Raw genomic sequence first — 27489 nt, 5'->3', positions numbered from 1 at the left:
CCGCCCCATACACGGAAAAATAAAAAAGTTATAGGGGTCAGAAGATGACAATTTTAAACGTATTAATTTTCCTGCATGTAGTTATGATTTCCAGAAGTCCGACAAAATCAAACCTATATAAGTAGGGTATCATTTTAATCGTATGGACCTACAGAATAAAGATAAGGTGTCATTTTTACCCAAAAATGTACTACGTAGAAACGGAAGCCCCCAAAAGTTACAAAACTGCGTTTTTTTTTTCAATTTTGTCACACAATGATTTTTTTTTCCGTTTCACCGTAGATTTTTGGGCAAAATGACTGCCGTCATTACAAAGTAGAATTGGTGGCGCAAAAAATAAGCCATCATATGGATTTTTAGGTGCAAAATTGAAAGTTATGATTTTTTAAAGGCAAGGAGCAAAAAACGAAAATGCAAAAACGGAAAAATCCCCGGTCCTTAAGGGGTTAAATACTTCTGTCCAAGAAAAAGTTTTTTTTTTATTATGAGGTATTGGGTGCAGGATGATGGGAAATATGAGATTGTTTTTAAATTTTATTTTAGCACAAGGCCTCCACATTACAAAATGTGAAAAAAATGAAAGGATCTGAAGACTTTTTGAATGCATTAAAAGTCATTACTAGCCAAAAAGGAAGCAATATACTAGATACAACAGATGTAGGCAATGGCTTGGGTAAGTACAGCAACTTGATATACATTATTTCAAGACATTCTCACATCTATGTGTTGCTGTTTCAACTCATGGTCCTGAATTAAAGAGCCAATGGTTTTGCTCAGCTGCTCACACTCCTCTTGCAACCGCAGCGTTGTTTTCTTGATGTGACCAAACAGTTCTGCATCCTGAAAGGGAAAATTAATTGTTAGAAAAATGGTGAAAAACCAATAAACATGGCACGCTATGATGCTCCAGCCTCACTGGACAGCACGTAGACTTCCACTTACCTCACCATTTCATCTGAAAGCGCTAAACAGTGCTAAAACGGGGCTAAACAGTGAGGCTGGACAGAGATTGCTGCGAGTTAAAGGGGTACTCTGCCCCTAGACATCCTTTGGATAGGGGATAAGATGTCTGAACGTGGGGGTCCTGGCACTCAATCTTTCCTACAGCACCCCCATTTCTCAGCTGCACACAGCAAGGATTGCTCTGTGGCTGATGATGGGCGATCCAGGGGACGGAGTATCGTGACATCACGCCCCGTCCCCTATATGCAAGTCTATGGGAGGGGGCGAGCAAGTCAGTTTTCATGTTACATATGTGTAAGATGAGGCTACCTCATTCTCGATTCTTTATATTGTTGCAGTAAAAATAGATGGCAACTATCTTGTGCACATCTCCTGTAGTCCACTAACCTGATCTTGTTGGTATATCAGTTTATCATCCACTGACTGCTCCTTGGTGGCTTCTTCCTGCTTCTGTCTTTTACGCTGTTCACTTAGATCCTTCTCAATGTCTTGAATAGTAGCACTTAAGAAGAAAAATATACATTTAGAGGAAACAACTTTTACTATTATTATTGCCATGTATAAAAGATCTGCCAATCAACCAATAAACGAGCAAATGCTCATTGGTCAGCTGATCACTGTGATCATGTGGCCTTAAAAATCAAGGCTGCTAGGCCACACATCGACAACACAATGATCAGCCGATTTATGCTCGTACTGGGCATGGGTTTGCCTTAGAAGGGGGTATCTATGCCCCTGCACCACTTTCAAATGGGGAGGGCTTCATAGTCGCACTGAGCACAGCTTATTTGTCTAAATTTCAAGAAAAAAGCAAAGTTGGGCCGTTGGTGGCGCTGGTCCTGATGGAAAGAAAGCTCTGCAGACCCTCCTCAGTGTCTAAAATGTGGTTTTATTAGCACAGAAAGCAAAGCGTTTCTGGTCCGAACTGGACCCTTCGTCTGGCAGTGTGCAATGCACACTGTCAGACGAAGGGTCCAGTTCGGACCAGAAACGCGTTGCTTTCTGTGCTAATAAAACCACGTTTTAGACACTGAGAAGGGTCTGCAGAGCTTTCTTTCCATCAGGACCAGCGCCACCAACGGCCCAACTTTGCTTTTTTCTTGTTACTTACACTGCTGGGACATCACCTTTGCTCCAGAGGACCGTGGCTGCAGACCTGAGACGTCATCTAAGGCTATCATAGGTGTTGTGCTCTCAGCACAAAGAAAATAGGTGAGTGCTACAACTAAACCTGTCTTCATCTCACCTATAAACATCCTTCACTAGGGGCGCATAGCCCTGTTTTTTTCTTCTATCTTTTCTATTTGTCTAAATTTGACATTTTCTATTTCAGAAAACTTAGGAAAATGATGTCAGGTTAAACCTGACTGTTTTTGTTCGGCAGCAGATTCATCCACAGGGTGATGAATCAATTGTCAACAAAGGGTAAATCTTGCACATGCTGAACTGAGGTACAGACTGCTGCAAAATGTATATATGTACCAGAGTAAATAAATTACTGCCAAGGTATTCACTTTGTCTCCTTTCTTACCTAAGGCTGGTTACTTCCAACGTCTGGTCACTATGATGTGAGAGCCCTGTCAGGTCCTTTAATCTCTGCAGTTGAAACAACAAACAGCAAAAGAGGATTAATAAAGCGTAAAAATGATAAACAGTTAAAAAGGTTTGTCCCACCTCATTACTTCTGGGTTTTCTGGCTCCTTCTGCCTGTTAGCGGTCGCCAGGGGTGGTCGGAAGAGACCGAAACAGTAAAGTTACACAATTTCCATAAGCCCCAATAACTTAAAGGGGTACTTCCATGGAAAACTTTTTTTTAAATCAACTTGTGCCAGAAAGTTAAACAGATTTGTAAATCACTTAATCCTTCCAGTACTTTTTAGGGGCTGTATACTAAAGAGAAATCCAAAAAAGAAATGCATTTCCTCTGATGTCACGACCACAGTGCTCTCTGCTGATCTCTGCTGTCCATTTTAGGAACTGTCCAGAAAAGGAGACAATCCCCATAGCAAACATATGCTGCTCTGGACAGTTCCTAAAATGGAAAAAAAAAATAAAAAATTCCACGGGAGTACCCCTTTAAATAGGAGTTACACAAATGGCATAGCCCTGCGAGCTACTCTCTTTACATGACTTCTAGAGTTATGTAAACCAAGTAGCCTGCAGAGCTACGCCGTTTGTGCAACTCTCATTAAAGTCAATGGGAGTTACACAAATTGCGTAACTTCCCTGCTTTGGATGCTTTAGGCTTTTACAACCATTGAACAGGCAGAAGATGGCTGGGAAGTAACGCGGTGGGACAACCCCTTTAACCCCTTAACGATGCCGTACGTAAATGTATGTCCTGGTGAGCTGGTACTTAACGCACCAGGATGTACATTTACATCCTATACATAACAGCGAGCATCGGAGCGATGCTCGGGTCATGCGCGGCAGAGCAGAAGATGACCGATAATACTGATCAGTGCTATGTCTTATACATAGCACTGAACAGTATTAGCAATCAAATGATTGCTATAAATAGTCCCCTATGGGGACTATTAAAGTGTAAAAATAAAAGTAAAAAAAGTCATTAAAAAAATGTGAAAAACCCCCTCCCCCAATAAAAATGTAAATTGTCCCATTTTCCCTATTTCACCATCAAAAAGTGTAAAAAAACATTTTTTTATACATATTTGGTATCGCTGCGTGCGTAAATATCCCAACTTTAAAAATAAAATGTTAATGATACTGTTTTACATTTTAATCCCAAAAAAATAAATAAAAAATGTATTAAAAGTTTTATATAAGCAAATATGGTATCAATAAAAAGTACAGATCATGGCGCAAAAAATTAGCCCTCATACGGAAAAATTAAAAAAAGTTATAGGTCTTCAAAATAGGGGGATTTTAAACGTACTAATTTGGTTAAACAGTTTGCGATTTTTTTTAAACAGTAATAGAAAAGTATGTTATCATGGGCATCATTTTAATCATATTGACCCAAAGAATAAAGAACACATGTCATTTTTACCGTAAATTGTACAGCGTGAAAACGGAACCTTCCAAAATTAGCTAAATTGCGGTTTTCTTTTTTTTTTTCCACAAAAATAGTATTTTAGGGTTGCGCCATACATTTTATGGTAAAGTGAGTGATAGCATTACAAGGGACAACTGGTCACGCAAAAAACAAGCCCTCATATGGTCTGTGGATGAAAATATAAAAGAGTTATGATTTTTTGAAGCGAGGAGGAAAAAACGAAAACGTAAAAATAAAATTGTCTGAGTCGTTAAGGCCCAAATGGGCTGAGTCCTTAAGCGGTTAAGGTAGTCCAGCTGTGCTGCTCACCTGCAGTGTTCGGAATGAGGGGTGGGCCGCTGGCATAGAATTGATAGTTCAGGCTAGAGTCGGTATGGTGACGTCACCCCAGCTCTTGCCTGAATGTGCATGCTTCTATCTATCCTCACCCCTCCAATTAAAGTCTATGGAGTAAGGGGATGGACGGGCAGGAACAGAAGACAGGCTCTGCCTAAGTGCGTCCATAGGCAACATGCAGACAAGATAAGAACGGGATCAGAACAAATGGCACATCTATTACAAAAGAATCAAATGAGTAAGTATTCTTTTTTTTTTTGGTAGGGAGGGGGACAGATTAAAGTTAAATAGATGAGATGGGAATACCCAATTAAAGGGGTACTCCAGTGGAATTTTTTTTTTTTTTTAAATCAACTGGTGCCAGAAAGATAAACAGATTTCTAAATTAGTGCATGAGAAGACAAAGAAAAGTCGGCACTCACCGGGTTTCCAATTCAGCAGATTTTATTGCACGTTGCTCACAGCCGTAGTACAATTCTCGGGGAGACGACGGATGGTACAAGGGGGGTACATTCTACATTCTACTGATGGTATATTCTACATGAGTCCGAGCACCACCGTATCCCCACTCCGCTACAGCGACTTAGTGTCCACCCGCTCTCAGGTTCAGAAATTAGCAGTGCCGAACTACTCATCTATACGCTACAGATTTCTAAATTACTTCTATTAAAAAATCTTAATCCTTCCAGTACTTATTAGCTGCTGAATACTACAGAGAAAATGGTTTTCTTTATGGAACACAGTGCTTTCTGCTGACATCATGACCACAGTGCTCTCTGCTGACACCTCTGTCTATTTAAGGAACTGTCCAGAGCAGCATATGTTTGCTATGGGGATTTTCTCCTACTCTGGACAGTTCCTAAAATGGACAGAGATGTCAGCAGAGAGCACTGTGCTCGTGATTCAGCAGAGAGCTCTGTGATCCAAAAAGAAAAGTATTTCCTCTGTAGTGTTCAGCAGCTAATAAGTATTGGAAGGATTAAGATTTTTTTATTGAAGTCATTTACAAATCTGTTTAACTTTCAGGCACCAGTTGATTTAAAAAAAAAAAAAAAAAAGTTTTCCACTGGGGTACCCCTTTAAGTACAAATCATATCAGAAATGCAAGACAAGAAGGGTTTAAAAAGACAAATAAAACTCAGTGACGTTTGCTGAAGCACCCAGCTCTTTCATGGAACTGATGGAATTTGTGGTCCATGAGAAGAGCGTTGTTAGGCTACTCTTCCACTATGGAATTTTGAGTGCAGTGGCCGCCACTGAAATCCATCAGCGCTAGGAGGACCAACACAGTGACCCCCGATGACAATGCAGTTTGCACAGATGTTCTCCAAAAGAAGAAACATTCTTTTCATTCATTCTTTTGGCAAGTCTGGAATCTAGAATATCTGCAAATTTCTGGAAATTACGCAGTGTAAATGGTCATCGGAAAACCCATTCACACTAATGTTAGATTCATGCAGCGGAATTCCATTCCGAAATTCTGTAGTGTGAATGTAGCCTAAAGGTGAAACTCGGAAAATTTGAAATATTGTGCAAAAGTCCATTGTATTTCATTAATGCAACTTAAAAGGAAAGGAAGCATGAAGTGCTCCAAAATCTCCTGGTAGACGGATGCGTTGACCCTGGACTTAAAGGGGTACGCCGCTTCTCAGAATTTGGAACAAACTGTTCCAAACGCTGGAGCTGGGAGCTTGTGACGTCATAGCCTTGCCCCCTCATGACATCACACCCCACCCCCCTTAATGCAAGTCTATGGGAGGGGGCTTGGTGGCCGCGACATCACAATACTCCATCCCCTGCTTCGCCCGTCATCAGCCACAGAGCGATCCTCGTTCTGTGCAGCTGAGAAACAGGGGTGCTGCAGGAGAGATCGCGAGGGGTACCCAGCGCCGGGACCCCGCGATCAGACATCTTATCCCCTATCCTTTGGATAGGGGATATGATGTCTAGGGACAGAGTACCCCTTTAAGGAAATAAGCACACAGCTACTCAGTATTGATCGCCCCTCATGACGTCCCGCCCCCTCAATGCATGTCTATGGGAGGGGGCGTGACTGCTGTCACGCCCCCTCCAATAGACTTGCATTGAAGGGGTGGGTCGTGACGTCATGAGGGGTGGGGCTATGACGTCACAAGCTCCCGGCGCCGGCTCCAGCGTTCGGAACAGTTTGTTCCAAACGCTAAGCAGCGGAGTACCCCTTTAATGAAGAACAGTGGACCAACACCAGCAGATGACATGGCTCCCCAAATTACAATAATTAGGGGGGGGGGCGCTTTGGGGTTTTCATGAGCTGTAACCATAATCATCACAATTAGGACAAATCACGGCTTGCACTATCTTGCTCACATTTTAGTTTCACCTTTTAAGTTGCATTACTGAACTGTGCACGATATTGTAATTTTTCGAGTTTCCTTTCAGCGGGTCTGGAGTCTTGAAATTCTGTAGTGTGAATGAGTCAATGGAAAACCCATTCACACTGGAGAACCAAAGCAAAAACCATGAGCATCAATTGTAATCCACTGGCATCTATTATTGAAAATACACGGCACACCAACACCTGACATGACTGGGGTACTAAAAGGTTTTGTTATCCACAATTCTCTGGAGAGGATCTACTGTCACCAGATCAGGTGTCATTTCATTAATAGGAAAAACATCATGTTACACTACAGGACTGAAGCATGTCGGGGTGGATTCACACGTGGCAGATTTTGGTGCAGAAATTTCTGTGACAGGCGGCCATTTGTTTTAGTTACAGGAGCACGGTATCTGCAAAACACATTCGGGGACATTTATCATCGTTGCTTTGATAAGCGAGTTCTGGAGGCATTCTTTTTCTTGCTTTTGGTTTTGCTTATGTGTGACACATTTATCATACTATCACGGGGGGTTGATAAATTTGGCTTACATAAGCAAAAATGCCCTTTTGAATACCATTATTTTTAGCACACATAAGCAAAAAACAATAAATGACTTCAGAACACCAATGTGCAGCTTTGAAAGAAATGTTTGATATATATGTGTTTATTACATTTTTTTTTAACCACTTTATTCCCCTAAATGTACTAACTAATTTAAATTTTTTTTTTTTTTTTTTTAGATTGAATAGTTTTATTGTATTATAACAAGAAAACTAAAATTATTATTTTTTTTTTTACTTCTCATTTCAGATCCATGTATCCTGTGGACTACTTTAGATTCGGAGGAATACAGTGACCAGCGTTTTTTTGGTTTAATGTTAATAAAATGGTTAACGAGGGCTTTTGGGGAGTGTTTTCTTGGAATATTTTTTTTTTTTAAACATGTTGTGTTTTTTTTATTTTATTTACTTGACAGGCTTAGTAGTGGAAGCTGTCTGATAGATAGAATCCATTACTAAGCCGGGGCTTAGCGTTAGCCACAAAAACAGCTAGCACTATGCCCCAATTTTTACCCCGGTTCCCACCGCCACAGGGGTGCTGGGAGGAGCCAGTACCAAAAGGCCCGAAGCGTCATAAATGGCGCTCCTAGGCGGTAACAGGCTGGCATTATTTAGGCTGGGGAGAGCCAGTTACAATGGCCCTCGCCCACCCTGGTAATGTCAGGCTGTTGCTACTTGGTTGTTATTTGGATGTGAATAAAAATAGGGGGAACCCTATGCTTTTTTTTTTTTTTTGCATAAATAATTAAATATTTAAAAAAAAACAACACATAGGGTTCCCCGTATTTTTATTTTCAGACAAATACCAACCAAGCAGCAACAGCCTGACAATACCAGGGTGGGCGAGGACCATTGTAACTGGCCCTCCCCAGCCTAAATAACGTCAGCCAGTTACCGCCTAGGCCCAGGAGCGCAATCTTTGTTGCTCTGGGCCTGTTGGCACCGGCTCTTCCCAGCACCCCTGTGGCGGTGGGTACCGGGGTAATAATTGGGGGTAAGCACTAGCTGTTTTTGGGGCTACGCGAAGCCCCGGCTTAGTAATGGACTCCATCTATTAGACAGCTTCCACTACTAAGCCTGTCAAGTAAATAAAAAAAAAACACAACACGTTAAAAAAAAACTCCCCGACAAACCCTTGTTAACCATTTTATTAATATTGTCCTCTGAATCCGAAGTAGTCCACAGGATACACGGATCTGAAATGAGAAAAAAAAATAAGAAAAATAGGTTAATACATTTATTGTCACCCACATGTGCATCTCCCGTGCTGCACGACTACAACTCCCAGCATGCCCTTACAGTAAGAACATGCTGAGAGTTGTAGTCATGTGGTGCGGGAGATGTGCGGGCAAGTGACAAGCTTGTCGCCTTACAGTAAGGACATACTGGGAGTTGGAGTTGTGCCGCAGGTGACAAGCTTGTCACCCGGCCCCACTGCACAACTACGACGCCCAGCATGCCATTACAGTGAGGACATGCTGGGAGTTGTAGTCTTGTAGCGGGCGGGAGATGTGCAGCGCAGGCGGGTGGGAGACAAGGGGGGGGGGGGGGGGGGAAGTAAAGCAGTGTCCCTGTCCCCTCATTAAGTTAGATAGAGTAGGGGGGATAGCGTCCGATGGAGCCAGGGCTGCTGCAGAGTGATGCCAGCCCGAGCTCCTTTTAACATATGATGGAGTCGCGGAGTTTCTATATCCCATACTGTAATATAAAATTTCCCGCCGGGTCCCGTGATTGGCTGCTCAGTCCCGGCCAATCACGGGACCCAGCGGGAAATGAGAAATTACAGTAGGGGGATAGAAAAACTATGCAGCGCCGAGGTAGGTTAAAAGGAGCCTGGGCTGGCATCACTCTGCAGCCGCTCGGGCTCCATCATATTTTCTCCCCCCTACCCTAACATAATGACGAGGACACTGATCTACATCCCCCGCTTGTCTCCCACCCGCACGCACCGCACATCTTTTGCATGCTACCTACTACAAGACTACAACTCCCAGCATGCCCTCACTGTATGGGCATGCTGGGAGTTGCAGTCTTGCAACAGTTAGACAGATGGGAAATGTGTAGTGTGGGCAGATGGGAGACATGCGGGGGATGTAAATCAGTATCCTCGTCATTAAGTTAGGGTAGCGGGGAGAAAATATGATGGAGCCCGAGTGGCTGCAGAGTGATGCCAGCCCGGGCTCCTTTGTATAATATCATATTTCCCGCTGGAGCTGTGATCACGGCTGCCAGCGGGAAATATAAAAATTTGCTCTCAAATGCCGTTTTGTAAGCCAGGTCCGGGCTGGCTTACATTTACGGAGTTTTTGAGGTGTTGTGACTTTTTGTGTGACTTTTGCACTTGATAAATCCCTGACCACTGCAAAGTGAAAAATAAAATTCACTTTGGTAAGCTCTTTTGTAGATTTTTGCTTACAGACAAAAGTCGCACAAAAATTATTTGCTTAGATGCACATGCAACTTTTTGGGCTCTAAATCCCTTGATAAATCTCCCCCCTTCAGATGAATGGGAACAGAGTAGAAATGTTTACAGCAAAATCTGCTGTGTGTGTATATGACTTGGTCCTGCTGAGGCAGAGAAATGAAACCTTAAAGGGTACGACTTTCATATCATGTCAGTCACAATCTTGTCAAGATCAGTAGGTGTAAAGCAGTGCGGGGGGGGGGGGGGGGGGGGGGGCTGGAATACCCTGTCTTGTGTCACATAGGATAAGCACACCTTTGACCAAGGGACAAGCCCTGGGTCACTAATACCCTTATTAATTCCCACCCCCTAAAACATAGCTTCTATTAAGCAAAAAAAAATAATTTCAGTAAGGAGTCACTTTAAAAGCCCGATCTCCTAGTATTTCAGTTTCTTGTGTATTTAGTGAACCACTAATAATATTAGTTACAGTGAACAATCAGTGGTCTGCAGCTCCACTAGTTTATGTAGCACACTAGGAAAGATCACTGTTTAAAACACTATTAATGCCCCCTCTACGTTTTCAGGAGGGAAACGGGCATCAACCAGATCTCCCAACTAACTCACTATTTATGGGCTGTATGCACTCATCAGCACCGCCCCTGATCTGACAGATGTCCAATCCACATTCTGGTCTCAAAATACAACATGTCACATACCTCACACTCCCTATCAACATCGCTATTCCTTCCTGTCCCTTCATTAGTATCATCCAATCACTCAGTGTCCACCTAGTACCTCATCAATGAGCGCCACATGACGCGATTCTTACTCACCGGCGACGGTCCTCACTTCCTTGTGCTTGCGCACAGCTCCCGGCCAGTGATGTTAAATTTTCCTCAATTCGTAGAAAACTCAGAGCGCATGCACAGCACTCTGCTGGCAGTGTAGGGCTAACGTAGGCAGTGTTAGGAGCATTGCGCAGTTTTCTACGATTTGTAGGAAACTAAGAGCGCATGAGCAGCTTTCCCCCGCTACGCAGTTGTGGAGCTGTGGAGCAACACAGGAATATGACAGAGCTGGAATGGGGGTGGTAAGCTCTCCAGAGGAAGAACCCCCCAAAATGTACTAACCCATTTTTTTTGTGTTTTTCTTCTCTTCTCGTTTCAGATACGTGAATGTGGGACTACGTCGGATTCGGTGGACTGCGATGATGACCTGCATTTTTTTTGTTTTGTTTTAATAAAATGGTTAACGAGGGCTGTGGGGAGTGTTTTTACGAATAAAAATGTTTTAACTTGTGAGTGTTTTTTTTTTTTTAATTACTTTTCAGGCTTAGTAGTTGAAGCCGTCTTATAGACGGAGTCCATTACTAAGCCGGGGCTTAGCGTTTGCGCCAAAAACAGCTAGAGCTAACCCCCAATTATTACCCTGGTAACCACCGCCACAGGGGTGCTGGGAGGAGCCAATAGCAACAGGCCCAGAGTACCAAATATGGCAATCTTGGGCCTAGTCGTTATTTAGGCCGGGGAGGGCCAGTAACAATGGTCCTCGCCCACCCTGGTAACGTCAGGATATTGCTGTTTGGTTGGTATCTGGCTGAAAAGAAAAAGACGGGGAACCACACACGTTTTTTTTTTTTCTTGTTTTTTTTTAAAGTGTGTGGTTCTCACTGTTTGACAGTTTATGAATTGTAAGTCCAAGAATATCGTGTATATTGTTTGCTGTGGGTGCCCTAAACTTTATGTGGGTAAGACCACGCAAGAATTCACGAGACAGATCTGCCAGCATTTGAGTAGTATCAGGACAGGGGCAGACACACCTGTGTCAAGGCATATACACATGGTGCATGGAGGAAGACTGCAGGACTTGAAATTTTGGGGGCTTTGCCAAGTGAGATTGGGCCTGAGGAAGGGCAATATTGATAAGATCCTCCTTAGGGAGGAAGCTAGGTGGATTTATAGGCTAAAAAGCCTGTCACCTAATGGTCTAAATGAAGGCTTCTCCTTTGAAGCCTTCTTATAAGCGTTGCGATAAGTACAATTGAGATACAGACTATCTATGTAAGAAATATGAGTCTTTATACCAGAACTTTTACTGTAAAATTCAGTATTCATCATCACCATTTTTGATACTTTGCCATGGAATGTACTAGCTCCTTACCTACATTCATATAACTAACATTAAATTGAGGCTGTATAAATGTATATGGTGGCTGCAGACAGCAAAAAAGGAGGAACTGTATTATTGGACTCTATGGGAGGAATTTATCAAAAGGTTTACCTTTTTTGGGGGGGATTTGTTGCAGGATTTGTCTCAGTGTTAAATTTGTGACTGTTCCTGCAACTTTTGGTTTACACAAGAAATCAAGGTATGTTGATTTACACAGATTTTTAGTAACTTTAATGCAGTGGTAATGGACTCACCATTAGCAATTTGTCACACAATTTGTCCTAAATTAGCACAAGCTCAGATCTATCTTACTAAACTAGCTGTGGACTGCAATTGTGTAAAGTTGCAAACAGCATAAAAAATCACTGAAAAATTCTCAGAGAAAAAATCCTACAAAGTTGTGTACCAAAAATGTGCACTAGCTCCATATTTTTTACATGCACTGCACCATTTAATAAATTTGGTGCACATAAACATTTTCCACCACACAAATTAAAGGATATCTGCAGCAAAATACAACTTATTCCCTATGCACAGGATCGCGGGGGGTCCAGGCGGTCAGAACCCCCGGGATTTCCTGCACGGAGCCACGGCTCTGCCGCAGCTCTCCCGCGGCTCTCCTGTGCAGAAGGCGTGCTGGCCGCAGCGTGACGTCCCGGCCGACACATCTCCATGGGGGGCGTACCTACATTCACCTACACCACCCTTGATAATTTCCTCCCTATGACTGTATGAAGGGAAGTGTTGGATTTGGTGCTTACTGCACTGCCATCGACATTAAAAATAACCCCAAAAGATTGTACACCTACATAAATAATGAGAAACCTAAAATGTTGGAACCCTAAGAAATCATCTGGGTGTAATGGGGGAGGATGAGGAAAAGGCCAATCTACTAAATGCCTTCTTCTCTACAGTATTTACACATGAAAATCCAATGTCAGATAACAGGGGAAGGGATCATGTAAATTCTGCAGGAAATATGACCTGTCTAACCCAACAAGAAGTGTGGGGTCACCTTAAGGGAGTTATATAGTTTAAAAAACCTATCCCCTATCCATTAAATTTATATCTAAAAGGCTATGTTCACATGTCAGAAATTCTGCATAGATCTATGCAGAATTTCTGCCGAATTTATGTGGAATTACCACATGAATCCATACAGCATGTTTATAAACTGCTTTGATTCACTGAAAAAGTAAAAATTTCGTGCTGAATGTGCACGACTTCAATAGGCTTCCACAGCTGAATTCCACAAAAATATAACACATGACATATATTTTTTCGGAATGTGGAATTTTAGCTGCGGAACCTCCGCAGCAAAAATTCTGCTATGTTAATGGGACTGTGGAATCCCATTGAGGATAATAGGCTATAAACACATGCAGAATTTTCTATGCAGATTTTAATTCGGAAATACATACGGAAATTTTGCAGTGTAAACTTATCCTAAAAAACTGTGTTAACACAGCTCCAAAGTTGTATTTTTAGGGATATTAGATGTTATCGCTGTCTCACCCGATCAGTGTTTTGCGTCTCTCTATTCAGCCTGCTCAACTTCATGGCGGTGTTATCTAGAAGAAAAAGGCATGACAGTTTTATATAAGAACATAGCTTTATATGCTTACAGTCTATACAGAAAGCTAATGGACAACTGAGCTATGCACAAAGGCAAAAAATATAGCTTCTTAGTTGATTATACAAGTTGATTTTATCGTTGCAGCTACAGTTGTTGTCCAAAGCACCACAAAATAAACTTCAAATTAATCTGTAGTGCTACAAAAAGTCACAGTCTAGCCCTGGCCGTAGGGCAAGTTTTGACTTGTTTTTTTTTGTGGCCCCAAAAAACGGCAGAAAAACGCCACAGCATGTTCCTGTGTTTGGTGGTTTTTTTTATTGCGTTTTTTTCTGTTGTTTTTTGCCTTTGAATAGAAATTTCATTTTCGGCCCCTTTGACGTTTTTTTCTAAATTTGTTGGGTACCAAAAAAAGAAAAGAAAAAAAGGATGCAGTACTGATGGCAAAAAGTTACTTAACAATTTATATTTTTTATAACAAAATTTTTTAGTTAATTTTTAAACAGGGATCAATTTATGTGGGTGGGTAGGCACTAAAAAATGTAGCCAACAAGAATAAAAATTTAGTATGTGTGTGGTTTTTTTTTAACTTTATTTTTTATATTTTTTAGGTAGCATTACTACTACTCCCAGCATGGAACACACTGTTCCATGATGGGAGTAGTAGTTCCTGTACTAATAGACAGATCACCCCGGGTGTCACTCCTGACACCCGCTGCGATCGTCCATAATATAGCAGAGATGCGGAGCGGCTCTATACAGCGCTCGCATCTCTGCACTATACTCTGTGATGTGAATAGAAATTCTCTTCACTCATTCATATATTCTGCTCAGACTGGTAATTGGCCGGATGGTGGCAGCCAATCCCTGCTCTCAGAGGGAAATATGAATGGTGAGTGGCCGGCCGGAGTACAGAGCAGAGATGCGAGCGCAGGTGAAAGCCGCTCCGAATCTCAGGGATGAAAGATGATCGCAACGGGTGTTCCATGCTGGAAGTAGTAGTATTACCTAAAAAAAAAAAAAAAAAAAAAAAAGTGAAAAACACACACACTACATTTTTATTATTGTCAGCTACATTGATCCCTGTTTAAAAATTTATTAAAATTTCGTTATAATAAAGATACATTTCTTTAAATACAATTTTCTCCTTTACTTTTTTTTGATCGCTATAGTCCAAAAAAGAATGAAAACCGCCTGCAAAAATGCCAAACTAAAAACCCACATGTCATTTTTCTTGGCGTTTTTTTATTCCCATAGACTTCTTTGGGAGAAAAACGCTACGATTTAGGAGAAAATAACACCATAGGCTCAACATGCTGCGACTTTGCAAAACCGCCAATGAGCTGAGAAATGCCAAGAAAGAGTGAAAAAACGCCAAAAGGATTAGAAAAAACGCCAAACTGAAAAACGCAAAGTAGAAAAATAATTTTACTATTATTCATTGATTTACAGCTAACAATGAAAAAAATGCCATGGGGGCTGTTTTAGCGTTTTTTAGAGAAAAACGCACAAAAGAAAAACCAAGTGGAAACTTAGCCTTAGTTTGGATGTATTATGCTGTGGATCTGCCGCTGAAAGACCGCTGTATGCTGCCTTTATAGGTGCCTGCTCGGAGCAGCAATACGCCGCTACAAACAGACACACTGAAGTGATGTGCGAGTCGCTGCGCACACATCACGGCCGCTCCCCCTGCTCTATGAGCTAGGCCGAGAGCTGCCGCGATGTGCGAGTATACTGCGCATGCGCGAGGCAAATCGTACATCGCAGTGTGTCTGCTCATAGCAGCGTATTGCCGCTCTGAGCAGGCACTTGTAAAGGCAGCATACAGCGGTCCTTCAGCAGCGGATCCGCAGCGTAATACGTGCTGGGGATCCGCTCGTGTGAACGTACTCTTAGTCTTGATGTGTCCAGTGCCTAGTCTCAATAATTAACCCTTTATCTCCACAGTGATTTTTTTTTTGTTTGCCAATGGTGTTTTTCTTCATTTTTTATGTTCACATAGCCATGTGAGAGCCTGTTTTCTTGCAGAAAATGTTATAGTTTTTATTGGTATAATTTCATATAATATACAATGTAGTAAAATAACGTTTAATTATAAAAACGGACATTGTAAAAACAACTACGCTATTTTAACACTTTTTGTGTAATTTTTCTTTGCAGTGTGGGATAAATAATATCATACTTTAAAGGGAACTTTTTATGTTAATGATATTGTTATGAATGTTTGGTGATTTTATTTATTTATTTTTTATTTCTATCTCACAATCTATATTTTAAAAGAATCCTGAAATATTGCAGTTACTTTTTGGCCACAAGGCCTAAAACACTGACACTTCCTGTTTTTTCAGATCACTGATTTGTCAGATTCTAGCAGTCTCATCCTCATTATAAGAAAGTACAGTGACAAAAGACGATAGTAGATAGATAACACACAGAATAGCTGTGATCCTCCCTCTCCCTGCTGAATCACCTCTAAAAAGGTCACAGAGAATGCCCAGTAAGGCTAGGTTCAGACTACGGAATCTCCGGGCAGAAAATTTCCACCTGGAGCTTCCGAGTGCGGCCAGCACGGACTGAATCAGTCGGCGCTAGGACCCCGCGGACACTGCAGTCCCCAATAGACTGCAATGTGTTCCGCGCGGATTTCCGCCTGAAGAAAGAGCAACCCCATTCTTCAGGTGGAAATTTCCAAGCGGATTTTCCGTTCACAAATTCCGCTTCACAAATTCCGAAGTGTGAATTTGTGAATGGAAACCCATTCACTACACTATACATTTTAGCAAGCGGAATTTCCGCCTTCAATTTCAAAGAGGAATTGCAGGTGGAAATTTCGTAGTCTGAACCTAGCCTAACAAATAAAAAAGCTCCTGTCTATTGTTGCCTATGTACATGGGTCCAGCTGAAAAGCATATCTCTAAATGCTGTTAAAAATAATTCAGACAGCCCCCCCCTAAAATAATGAACAGAAAATGAAATAAAAAATATTACAATCAGAAAATAGTAACATGTTTTAGAATCTGGCTCTAATCAGTAAAAAAAAATGGTTGATATATTCACTTTAAAGGGGTACTCCAGTGGAAAACATTTTTTTTAAAATCAACTGGTGCCAGAAAGTTAAACAGATTTGTAAATTACGTCTATTAAAAAAATCTTAATCCTTCCAGTACTTATCATCTGCTGTATAATACAGAGGAAGTTTAAATTTTAATTATTTAATTTTTTTTATTTCTTTTCTCTGTCCACGGTGCTCTCTGCTGACACCTCTGTCCATGCCAGGAACTGTCCAGAGTAGGAACAATTTCCCATAGCAAACCTCTCCTGCTCTGGACAATTCCTGACATGGACAGAGGTGTCAGCAGAGAGCACCGTGGACAGAGAAAAGAAATTCAAAAAGAAATCTTCCTCTGTATTATACCGCAGCTGATAAGATTTTTTAATAGAAGTAATTTACAAATCTGTTTGGCTTTCTGGCACCAGTTGATTAAAAAAAAAATATATATTTTCCACCTGAGCACCCCTTTAAAATCTGTGCTGCCTCCTCTCTCCCCCACCCCGCTCTGCATGATTGATATACAGGGCTCAGCTTCTAGCTATGTAAGTCAGTCAAAACAGGATGGGAGGGGAGGAGGGAGGAGGTGTGCTGCTGCAGCTCAGCACCACCAGTTTGACTTTTTAACTGCTAACAAAAAAAGACACTTTTACAACTCAACAAAAAGTGATCATCCAAACTAAACCTATGGTTAATTTTATTCTTCCAGCACTTATCTGCCGATATACCTGGTACAGAGCTGACAATTCCCTTTAAAGAAAACAGGTTTTCTATAAAAGATGAATAGTATTACCTGCATTTTTCTGCAGAAGTCCAAGTTCAGTACGGTCGGCCTTGTCCCTCTCTAGGGCATCTACTCTTGTATAAAGCATTGCAAGTTCCTGAGACGTAGATGCAGGTAAAAGTGAAGGGTTTATTTCAGGAGTCCCAGGAGCGACATTCATACAACTAACAGAACAGTTAGTCCCCGTATTGTGAGGCACAGGGGCCCCAGGGTGAGCATGGGTTAATTCTCTTTCATATGCTTGTTCTGATTCCTCCATCTGAGCGTCCTGCAATATATCTGCTACCATACGATCCATAGTAACATATGGGGCCTCTACAGAGAGAGCTGAGTCTTTAGCCTGATTGGACCCCTGTGTCAGAGGTAGCGTGGTCTGAGAAACGTCCAATACGTGTCCATCAGTATCTTGTGTAGGTTCAGACACAGGACTGCTGTCACCAGCCTGTATAAGTGATATCAGAAGGAAGAATATTACATTTGTACAACTGCTAACCACAGCTTTAAGTTTACATTCCAATTCAGGTTGTAGTTATGTTGTAATGGTCACATTGACAACGTTTTGCCACATTTTAGTATTCTGTTCAAAGGTACTATCTTCCGTTTTAAGATCAGAAACAAAATGTTCCTTTAAAGGGGTACTCCGCTGCTCAAGTCATAGCCCCGCCCCTTCATGATGTCCCGCCCCTCAATGCATGTCTATGCTGTCACGCCCCCTCCCATAGACTTGCATTGAGGGGGCGGGGCTATGACTTCACAAGCTCCCAGCTCCAGCGTTCTGAACAGTTTGTTCCAAACGCTGAGCAATGGAGTACCCCTTTAAGGGTATGGTCCGACGTATCCCCAGTGGGAAATACTGGCTTTCCTTGGCTACATCACTTTGTTGATTGACAGACAGGGCCCGCAGCAGCCCTGTGTACGCCAGTCAATCCACAGTGCAACATAGCCAGAGAAAGATGTTTATTGTGACTATACAACAGCCTACATTATCAGCACAGGTATGGCTAGAATATTCTTGTAAAGCCCTAGTGCACTGTGTGTGCAGCTTCACAAGCCTATTTTAGGTGACAGTCACACTTCAACTATCAAAGACACGTCAAAAGATAACACTGTGTTTTGGAATAATTTAGCAAGGTGCTGTATTGTGTTTTGTTGGGTTCTTTTTTACTGTCCGGTTTAAGAAGATGATTAAAATTGTGCTGCATTTCAATTTAAAGGTACCTTTTTTCTAATCTTAAAAGGAAACCAAACCAGTACCTTTCGACAGGTAGGAACAGGCCCTTTTGTCCCTTAAAGGGGTACTCTGGTGGAAAACACTTTTTATTTTTTATTTTTTTTAAATCAACTGGTGCCAGAAAGTTAAATAGATTTGTAAATTACTTCTATTAAAAAATCTTAATCCTTTTAGTACTTTTTAGCAGCTGTTTGCTACAGAGGAAATTCTTTACTTTTTGAATTTCCTTTTTGTGTTGTCCACAGTGCTCTCTGCTGACACCTCTGTCTGTGTCAGGAACTGTCCAGAGCAGCATAGGTTTGCTATGGGGATTTTCTCCTGCTCTGGACAGTTCCTGATATGGGCAGCAGGTGTCAGCAGAGAGCACTGTGGACAAGACAAAAAAGAAATTCAAAAAGTATAGAATTTCCTCTGTAGCATACAGCAGTTAAAAAGTACCGAAAGGGTAAATATTTTTAATAGAAGTCATTAAAAAATCTGTATAACTTTCTGGCACAGGTTGATTTAAAAAAAAAAAAAAAAGTTTTCCACCGGAGTACCCCTTTAAGCTTAGAGATTTTGACCTGTATATTACTGCTACACTACGGTAACAGTCCTTTCAGTGATACTAATGGATCTGTAATCTGTTATTCTAACAGTCGGAGGTACCCCTAACATTGCCCAATTCTGAAGACTGTCTCTACTAGGGAACCATATATTAAGATTTATTGGTGACCATGAAACTTGGGACAAATGAACGGGACATTCAGCTGGTCGTTTCCCCCTCCAGATGGGTTACCTTAATTCCTGGGCATTTTGTCAAACTCTCATTGAAAATTTCCATCTTTTCTTCCACTTCTTTCTATAACAACACATGGAAGAAAAAATAAATGTCTCAACTTTATCTTTTTAAATGGGTTGTTAGAACAAAAAGCAGCAAATGTACTAAACTTAAAAAGACAGTTCTCACCTCTTCAATGCTGTACCGATACAGTACAGGTATGTATGCTCCCCACTTGGTAATGTTCAGCTATCTCCATCAATTGGTGAATAGAGTGGTAGTCATGCAAGTGTATTATTTCTCTATTCACAAGGGGCACTTGGAGATCTTGACATTTTTTTTTGAGGGGGGGTAATGGTCAGTTGTGGAGACGTTGTAACGTTAATGTTTGGCAACCACCAGCTTATCATGTGTCCTGCTTCTTACCAGCGCCATGTGACATCCTCTCTGCCATGCGTCTGCTGTCCTGGTCTTCCTGCTCTAGGGTGTCTCCTGCTGCAGTTTTTGCTCTGTCCACTAGGATCCACATGCGAGCACTGACTGAATCTTATAGAGACAGAGTGCACTCCGTAATTGATCCTCCTCCAATCCGTGTCAGGCACTCACTATATAAACCTGCTCCACCTGTTGCTTGATGCCTCAACAAGGTTGTATTCTGCATTGCTAAGTCTCTGAAGCATGTCTGTCTGCTGATCCTGTAATCCTGACCTCTGCCTGTCTACTGGACTTTGGCTTTGTCTCATCCCCCATCCCCTGGAACCTTACCTGTCCCTCCTGTGTATGAACTTGGACTGTCGACCATGTTATTGTCTGCTGGCAGCTTGTTCCAGACAGCCTGTAACTGTAGCCATCTTGGTTGGCTGTTCGTACAGTATCTCTGCTAATGAACACCTAATTAGCTCTGCTGCGTCTGATGCTATTTTAGTGTCAGTTTGCCCCTTCTGCCACACCCATGGGGTGTTAGTCTTGTGAGGATCAGCTGTGGTTGCATTTTTGACAAATTTAAAAGGTGATTTCCTACACAAACAGCTAATTGGTGGGTGTGCCGGTGTCTGTACCCCACCAATATGTTATTAATAACCTGCCTGAGGATAGGCCATCCATATGTTATGAAACAAAAATTGCTTTAAAAAATTGAGTTAAAAAGTAGTCATTGGCCCTCATTTACTATTGCAAACCCGACATGTTTTGTCGGGTTGTGCGCCAGATTCTGTCGCATTGCGCCAGAAATTCTGTCTGCGCCAGAATCTGCACTACAAATTCTGTCTGCGCCAGACTGTGCGTCAGAATTGAAAAAACCTAGACTAACTCCATTTTGCAAAGAAAACCCGAAAAAGGGGCGTGACCGTCGTGAAAAGGGGGCATGGTCTCCAAAAAGGGGCGTGTTCCTGACATTTTCACAAAAACCAAACATATTTACTAAGGTTTCCACATAAAATGTGGTGGATTTGAGCTGAGGAAAACCCCACAGATCAGAGCATGTGTAAAAAAAAAAAAGGAAAATGTATACTGTACGTGTGAATAGACCCTTAATCTGCTTATTTTATTAAGCAGAAAGTTTGAAAATGGGGAACATTTTGCTCATAGAAGGGGTAGATTTGATTTCCTGTCTGTTAGTTCCAAATGTGCCAAATCTTCTTAAAAGAAAGAGATCACCTGGTAGGCGCCTTTACCCACAACTGCTGATTGTTTACTTATAATTTAGGATTAAACCTCCAGCCTGAAATTTGGCCCTATCACATTGCAGCACACAATGTGATTCATTACAACAGGTTGGTTTGTCCAAAAAGTATCTGGGATACATACAGAGAATGTAAACTAAGATCAATGAATGGTGTCACGTCCAGTTGCCTCACACCAAACCAATCTACAATTACCACTAAACAACACATAACTATAAGAAAACTTTGTGTCATGCCTTTTAAACCACTTAACCCCTTAAGGACCAAGCCCATTTTCACCTTAAAGGGCATTTTTTTTAAATCAACTGGTGCCAGAAAGTTAAACAGATTTGTAAATTATTTCTATTAAAAAAAACGTAATCCTTCCTGTACTTATCAGCTGTTGTATGCTGGAAGATCTTTTCTTTTTGAATTTCCTTTATGCCTGACCATAGCGCTCTCTGCTGACACCTCTGTCCATTTTAGGAACTGCCCAGAGTAGGAGCAAATCCCCATAGCAAACCTCTCCTGCTCTGCACAGTCCCTGACATGGACAGAAGTGTCAGAAGAGAGCACTGTGGTCAGACAGAAAGGAAATTAAAAAAGAAAAGAACTTCCTGTGTAGCATACAACAGCTGATAAGTACTGGAATCATTAAAGGGTACCTCTCATCAAATAAACTTTTGATATATTTTAGATTAACGAATGTTGAATAACTTTCCAATAGCATGTTAATGAAAAATATGCTTCTTTCTATTGTATTTTTCCCGATCAGTCCTGTCAGCAAGCATTTCTGACTCATGCTGGAGTCCTAAACACTCAGAGCTGCCAGCCTGCTTTGTTCACAGCCAAACAGGCTGTGAACAAAGCAGGCTGGCAGCTCTGAGTGTTCTCCTTTGTGAACAAAGCAGACTGGCAGCTCGTAGTGTTTAGGACTCCAGCATGAGTCCGAAATGCTTGCTGCCAGGACTGGTAGGGAGACCCCTAGTGGTCATTTCTTCAAAGTGGAAAATTAAATAGAAAGAAGCATATTTTTTTAATAACATGCAATTGTAAAGTTATTCTGCATACATTAATCTATAATATATCAAAAGTTTTTTTGATGAGAGGTACCCTTTAATTATGAATTTGATTCTGAGATAGTTTTTTTTCGTGACATATTCTACTTTATGTTAGTAGTACATTTTCGGCGATACTTGCATCATTTCTTGGTGAAAAATTCCCCAATTTAATGAAAAATGTGAAAGTTTTGCATTTTTCTATCTTTGAAGCTCTCTGCTTGTAAGGAAAATGGATATTCAAAATAAATTATATATTGATTCACATATACAATATGTCTATTTTATTTTGCATCATAATGTTGACATGTTTTTACTTTTTGAAGACATTAGAGGGCTTCAAAGTTTAGCAACAATTTTCCAATTTTTTAAGAAAATTTCTAAATCAGAATTTTTTAGGGACTAGTTCAGTTTTTAAGTGAATTTGAGGGTCTTTATGTTCGAAATACCCCATAATTGACCCCATTATGAAAACGGCACCCCTCAAAGTATTCAAAATGACATTCAGAAAGTTTATTAACCCTTTAAGTGTTTCAAAGGAATAGCAGCAAGGTGGAGAAGACCCATTTTTTTTTCTTCATTTTTTTTCATGGAGTAAAAGCCACCAAAATGTGTAACCCCATTTCTCTCGAGTAAGGAAATACCTCATATGTGGATGTAAAGTTCTCTGCGAGCGCACTACAGGGCTCAGAAGAGAAGGAGTGACAATGGGATTTTGGAGAGCGAATTTTATTGAAATGGATTTTAGGGGGCATGTCACATTTAGGAAGCCACCATGGTGCCAGAACAGCAAAAAAAAAAAAACCACATGGCATACTAATTTGGAAACAAAACCCCACAAGGAATGTAACAAGTGGTATAGTGAGTCTTAACACCCCACAGGTGATTGACAAATTTTCGCTAAATTGGGATGTGAAAATGAAAAATTAGTTTTTTTTTCATTAAAATGCTGGTGTTACCCCACATTTTTCATTTTCACAAGGAATAATAGGAGAAAATGCCCCCAAAATTTCTAACCCCATTTCTTCTGAGTATGGAAATACCCCATATGTGGATGTAAAGTGCTCTGCGGGCGAACTACAATGCTCAGAAAAGAAGGAGCGCCATTGGGCTTTTGGAGAGATAATTTAGTTGGAATAGAAGTTGGGGGTCATGTGCGTTCACAAAGCCCCCACTGTGCTACCAGAACAGTGGACCCCCCACATGTGACCCGATTTCAGAAACTACACCCCTCACAGAGTGTAACAAGGGATGCAGTGAGCATTTAAACCCCACTGGCGTTTGACATATCTTTGGAACAGTGGGCTGTGCAAATGAAAAATTAAATGTTTCATTTTCATGGACCACTGTGCAAAAAAATCTGTCAAACACCTGTGGGGCGTAAATGCTCACTATACCCCTTGCTACATTCCGTGAAGGGTGTAGTTTCCAAAATGGGGTCACATGTGGGGGGTCCACTGTTCTGGCATGATTGGGGGCTTTGTAAATGCACATGGCCTTCAATTCCAGCCAAATTCTCTCTGCAAAAAAACAAATTTTACTCCTTCCCCTCTGAGCCCTGTAGTGCAGAGCATGTAATGTTACACCAGCATTTTAGCGGAAAAAAAAATCTAATTTTTCATTTTCACGTCCAAATTTAACAAAAATTTCACCTGTGGGATATTTTTTTGTTTTGTTTTTTGCATTTATGTCAGAACTGCTGTAACCAGCAGCCACCCCTGTGCAAATCATCAATTTAGGCCTCAAATGTACATGGTGCGCTCTCACTCCTGAGCCCTGTTGTGCGCCCGCAGAGCACTTTATGACCACATGTGGGGTATTTCCATACTCACGAGAAATTGCGTTACAAATTTTGGGGGTCTTTTTTCCTTTTACCTCTTGTGAAAATGAAAAGTATGGGGCAACACCAGCATGTTAGTGTAAAAAATTAAATTTTTTTTACACTAACATGCTGGTGTAGATCCCAACTTTACCTTTTCAAAAAGGGTAATAGGAGAAAAAGCCCCCCAAAATTTGTAACGCAATTTCTCCCGCATAGGGACGGACCCGGATGCAAGTATTACACTTGCCTCCACCACCAAAATACCCTACGGCACTGTTTCTCAAACCGGGTGCCTCCAGATGTTGCAAAACGATAACTCCCAGCATGCACAGACAGCCAAAGGGCATGCTGGGAGTTGTCCAAGAAAAAGAAACAGTGTTGGCACTGCCGCTGGGACACAAACCGTCTCTGTAGTAATGGAGCAATTACCCACGCTATACACGGATCCTCCTCCTTCTGCTCATCCAGAAAATGTATACTCATGAAGAAAGATACGGAGGCACTGATACGGGTCTGCTGCGGAGAGTTTATTCAAGTTCAGGTAATACAGAACCTGGTCGACGAATCTTTTCGCGGACCTGCGCTTAATCAATGACCTCTGACTTCCTTCACTCCCCTTCCTATTTATACGATACAGGTAACTTTATTAACAAGTGAATAACACACACATATATATTTATATACCGTATATATATATATATATATATATATATATATATATATAAAAATCTTTAAAATGTGTATTAAAAACATACAATAATGCATAACAGAGAGTCACTTCTACTGCATAATAATTTCCTAAATATTTATACCAGTCACGGCACTTCACATTGTCTGTTCCAAGTTCCAACTTGCTACTTGATCAGCTATTACTGAATATCAAGGGGCGAGGTTACTCAGGGGGAAATACACTTAAAGGGGTTCTCCACCATAAGGTGATTTTAGTACGTACCTGGCAAGCAGTAATAGACATGCTTAGGAAGGATCTGCGTTTGTCTTGGGGCTAAATGGCTATGTTGTGAGATTACCAAAATACTGTGGCTAGCTTTTTGTTTCCTGTTTGACTTTTCTTTTTTTTTTTTACTACAAATCCCACAATTCCATTTTCCTCCCTCCCCCACATCAGCCACCCCCCCCCCATTGAAACATAAATCAGCTGCATCCATTCAAAAGACCTGTGGTTTTCAATCAGGGTGCCTACAGCTGTTGCATTAGTTGCAGACTGATCCCTCTCCCACCAAGCGATCGCTCCACCCATTGAAGCAGACAGGCTCCCTGTCATCAGCGGACTAGTGAGTCAGGTCTCGGCCGCATTGCAACCTGGGAAAAATCTGAGCCAACAGTCATATTGGAGTGAAAATCACAGAAGAATTGTGAGAAAACAGTCACACACAGGTACAGACACTATATTATGAACTACACTAACTTTACAGCCCCTGTAGTATAGTCAAATAAAAAAAATCCTGGAATACCCCTTTAAATCACTCCGTGTGTTCAGTCCCAAAGGACCTATTGTGTCTGTATGGAGAATTAATTCTGTTTCCTTCTGTAACAATAATTTTTGCTTATCACCCCCTCTTGGTGGTAAATTTTGTACAACTAAACCTATGAACTTCAAGTGTTCTTTTTTTATTTTTGTGGGCGCTACTCAATGTTCTAAAAACCTAGGACATCCCGTGCCTGTCATGGACCTCAAATGTTCTTTTATCCTTATATGTAAGGGTCTTATTGTCTTTCGGATATAATATTTATTACAACTACAAACCAAGGCATCAACGACAAAACTCGTTTTACTAGTGATGAAATCATTAACTTTGATAATACGTGCACCTAGTTGTATTTCTTTTTTTATTGCATAACATGTGACAGATATTACATTGTTCACATTAAAAATTGCCTGACGGTAGTTGTTTTTGCAACCAGTTGGATTTAATACTCTCCTCTTCCTTTTTTAATCTGTTCTTAACCAATAGGTCCCTTAAATTTCTGGTCCTTCTGAATGACACCATCGGTTTAGTATGTATGGTGTCTTTTAATTTAAATAACTCAAGATCAATTAAACATTGAGGGGTATCGAAAACCTACCGCAACCAATTCTCTGTTAAGATATGACAGTTACCATCCTTACCATGTCAAAAAAATCACTACCTTATGGTCAGATGGTGCGGAGGATCAATACTAGCAAAAACACATTTAAACAACAGGCTAATGAATTATGCCAGAGACTAAAAGATAGGGGATAACCGTGCATAGCAGATGCATAGCAAATGTATGCTAAGGGCAGCATGGTGGCTCAGGGGTTAGCACTGTTGCCTTGCAGTGCTGGGGACTTGGGTTCAAATCCCACTAAGGACAACAATAAATAAAGCGTTATTATTATTATAATAACGTCAGCAGAGAGAACTGTGCTCGTGATGTCATCAGAGAGCATTCCAAAAAGAAAAGAATTTCCTCTATATTATTCAGCAGCTAATAAGTACAGGAAGGATTAAGATTTTTTAATAGAAGTAATTTACAAATATGTTTAACTTTCTGCCACCAGTTGATTTAAAAGAAAAAAAGGTTTTCACCAGAGTACCCCTTTAAGGGACCTAATGGTTAAGAGCAGATTAGAAGGAAGGGGAGAGTATTAAATCGAACTGGTTGCAAAAACAATTACCGTCAGGCAATTTTTAATGTGGACAATGTAATATATGTCGCATGTTATGCAATCAAAAAGAAATACAACTAGGTGCACGTATTATCAAAGTTAATGATTTCATCACTAGTAAAACGAGTTTTGTCGTTTATGCCTTGTTTGTAGTTGTAATAAATATTATATCGGAAAGACAATAAGACCCTTACATATAAGGATAAAAGAACATTTGAGGTCCATGACGACAGGCACGGGATGTCCTAGGTTTTTAGAACATTGAGTAGCGCCCACGAAAATAAAAAAGAACACTGGAAGATCATAGGTTTAGTTGTACAAAATTTACCACCAAGAGGGGGTGATAAGCAAAAATTATTGTTACAGAAGGAAACAGAATTAATTCTCCGTACAGACGCAATAGGAACTGAACACACGGAGCGATTTAAGTGTATTTCCCCCTGAGTAACTTCGCCCCTTGATATTCAGTAATAGCTGATCAAGAAGCAAGTTGGAACTTGGAATGGATAATGTGAAGTGCCGTGACTGGTATAAATATTAGGAAATTCTTATGCAGTAGAAGTGACTCTCTGTTATGCATTATTGTATGTTTTTATACAATTTTAAAGTTTTATATATATGTGTTATTCACTTGTTAATAAAGTTACCTGTATCAAATAAATAGGAAGGGGAGTGAAGGAAGTCAGAGGTCATTGATTAAGCGCAGGTGCGCCTGAACGTGAATAAACTCACCGCAGCAGACCCGAGTGCCTCTCTATGTTTCTTTATGCTGGGAGGTGTAGTTGTGCCTCCAGCTGTTGCAAAACTACAACTCCCAGCATGCCCTTTGGCTGTGCATGCTGACAGCTGTATTATACAACAGCTGGAGGTACACAGCACTCACCTCCCGCTGTTGTATAATAAAACTCCCAGCATGCACAGCCAAAGGTCATGCTGGGAGTTGTAGCTTTGCAACAGTTGGAGGCACAACCACAACTCCCAGCATGCCCTTTGGCTGTCTGTGCATGCTGGGAGTTACCGTTATGCAACAGCTGGAGGCACACTTTTTCATAGAAAAAATGTGCCTCCAGCTGTTGCATAACTACAACTC

The 27489-nt window shown here is 41.0% G+C and overlaps 1 protein-coding gene across 3 annotated transcripts in view; it reads right to left on the bottom strand.

Annotated features, from left to right (window-relative positions):
* Positions 1-27489, bottom strand: part of QRICH2 (glutamine rich 2) — a 109228-nt gene that overhangs the window by 46816 nt on the left and 34923 nt on the right. For all 3 annotated transcript variants that reach the window (XM_056549842.1, XM_056549843.1, XM_056549844.1), the window contains 6 exons: positions 19227-19289; positions 17227-17659; positions 13327-13382; positions 2495-2559; positions 1351-1465; positions 718-840 (listed from right to left, as the gene is read on the bottom strand). In XM_056549842.1, coding sequence (XP_056405817.1) covers positions 718-840; positions 1351-1465; positions 2495-2559; positions 13327-13382; positions 17227-17659; positions 19227-19289 — 855 coding nt within the window. The remainder of the gene's footprint in view (positions 1-717; positions 841-1350; positions 1466-2494; positions 2560-13326; positions 13383-17226; positions 17660-19226; positions 19290-27489) is intronic.

Source organism: Hyla sarda, chromosome 13, assembly GCF_029499605.1.
Source record: "Hyla sarda isolate aHylSar1 chromosome 13, aHylSar1.hap1, whole genome shotgun sequence".
Taxonomy (NCBI): Eukaryota; Metazoa; Chordata; class Amphibia; order Anura; family Hylidae; genus Hyla; species Hyla sarda.
The sequence above is the reverse complement of the archived record's forward strand: the minus strand, read 5'-3'. Positions and strand labels throughout refer to the sequence as shown.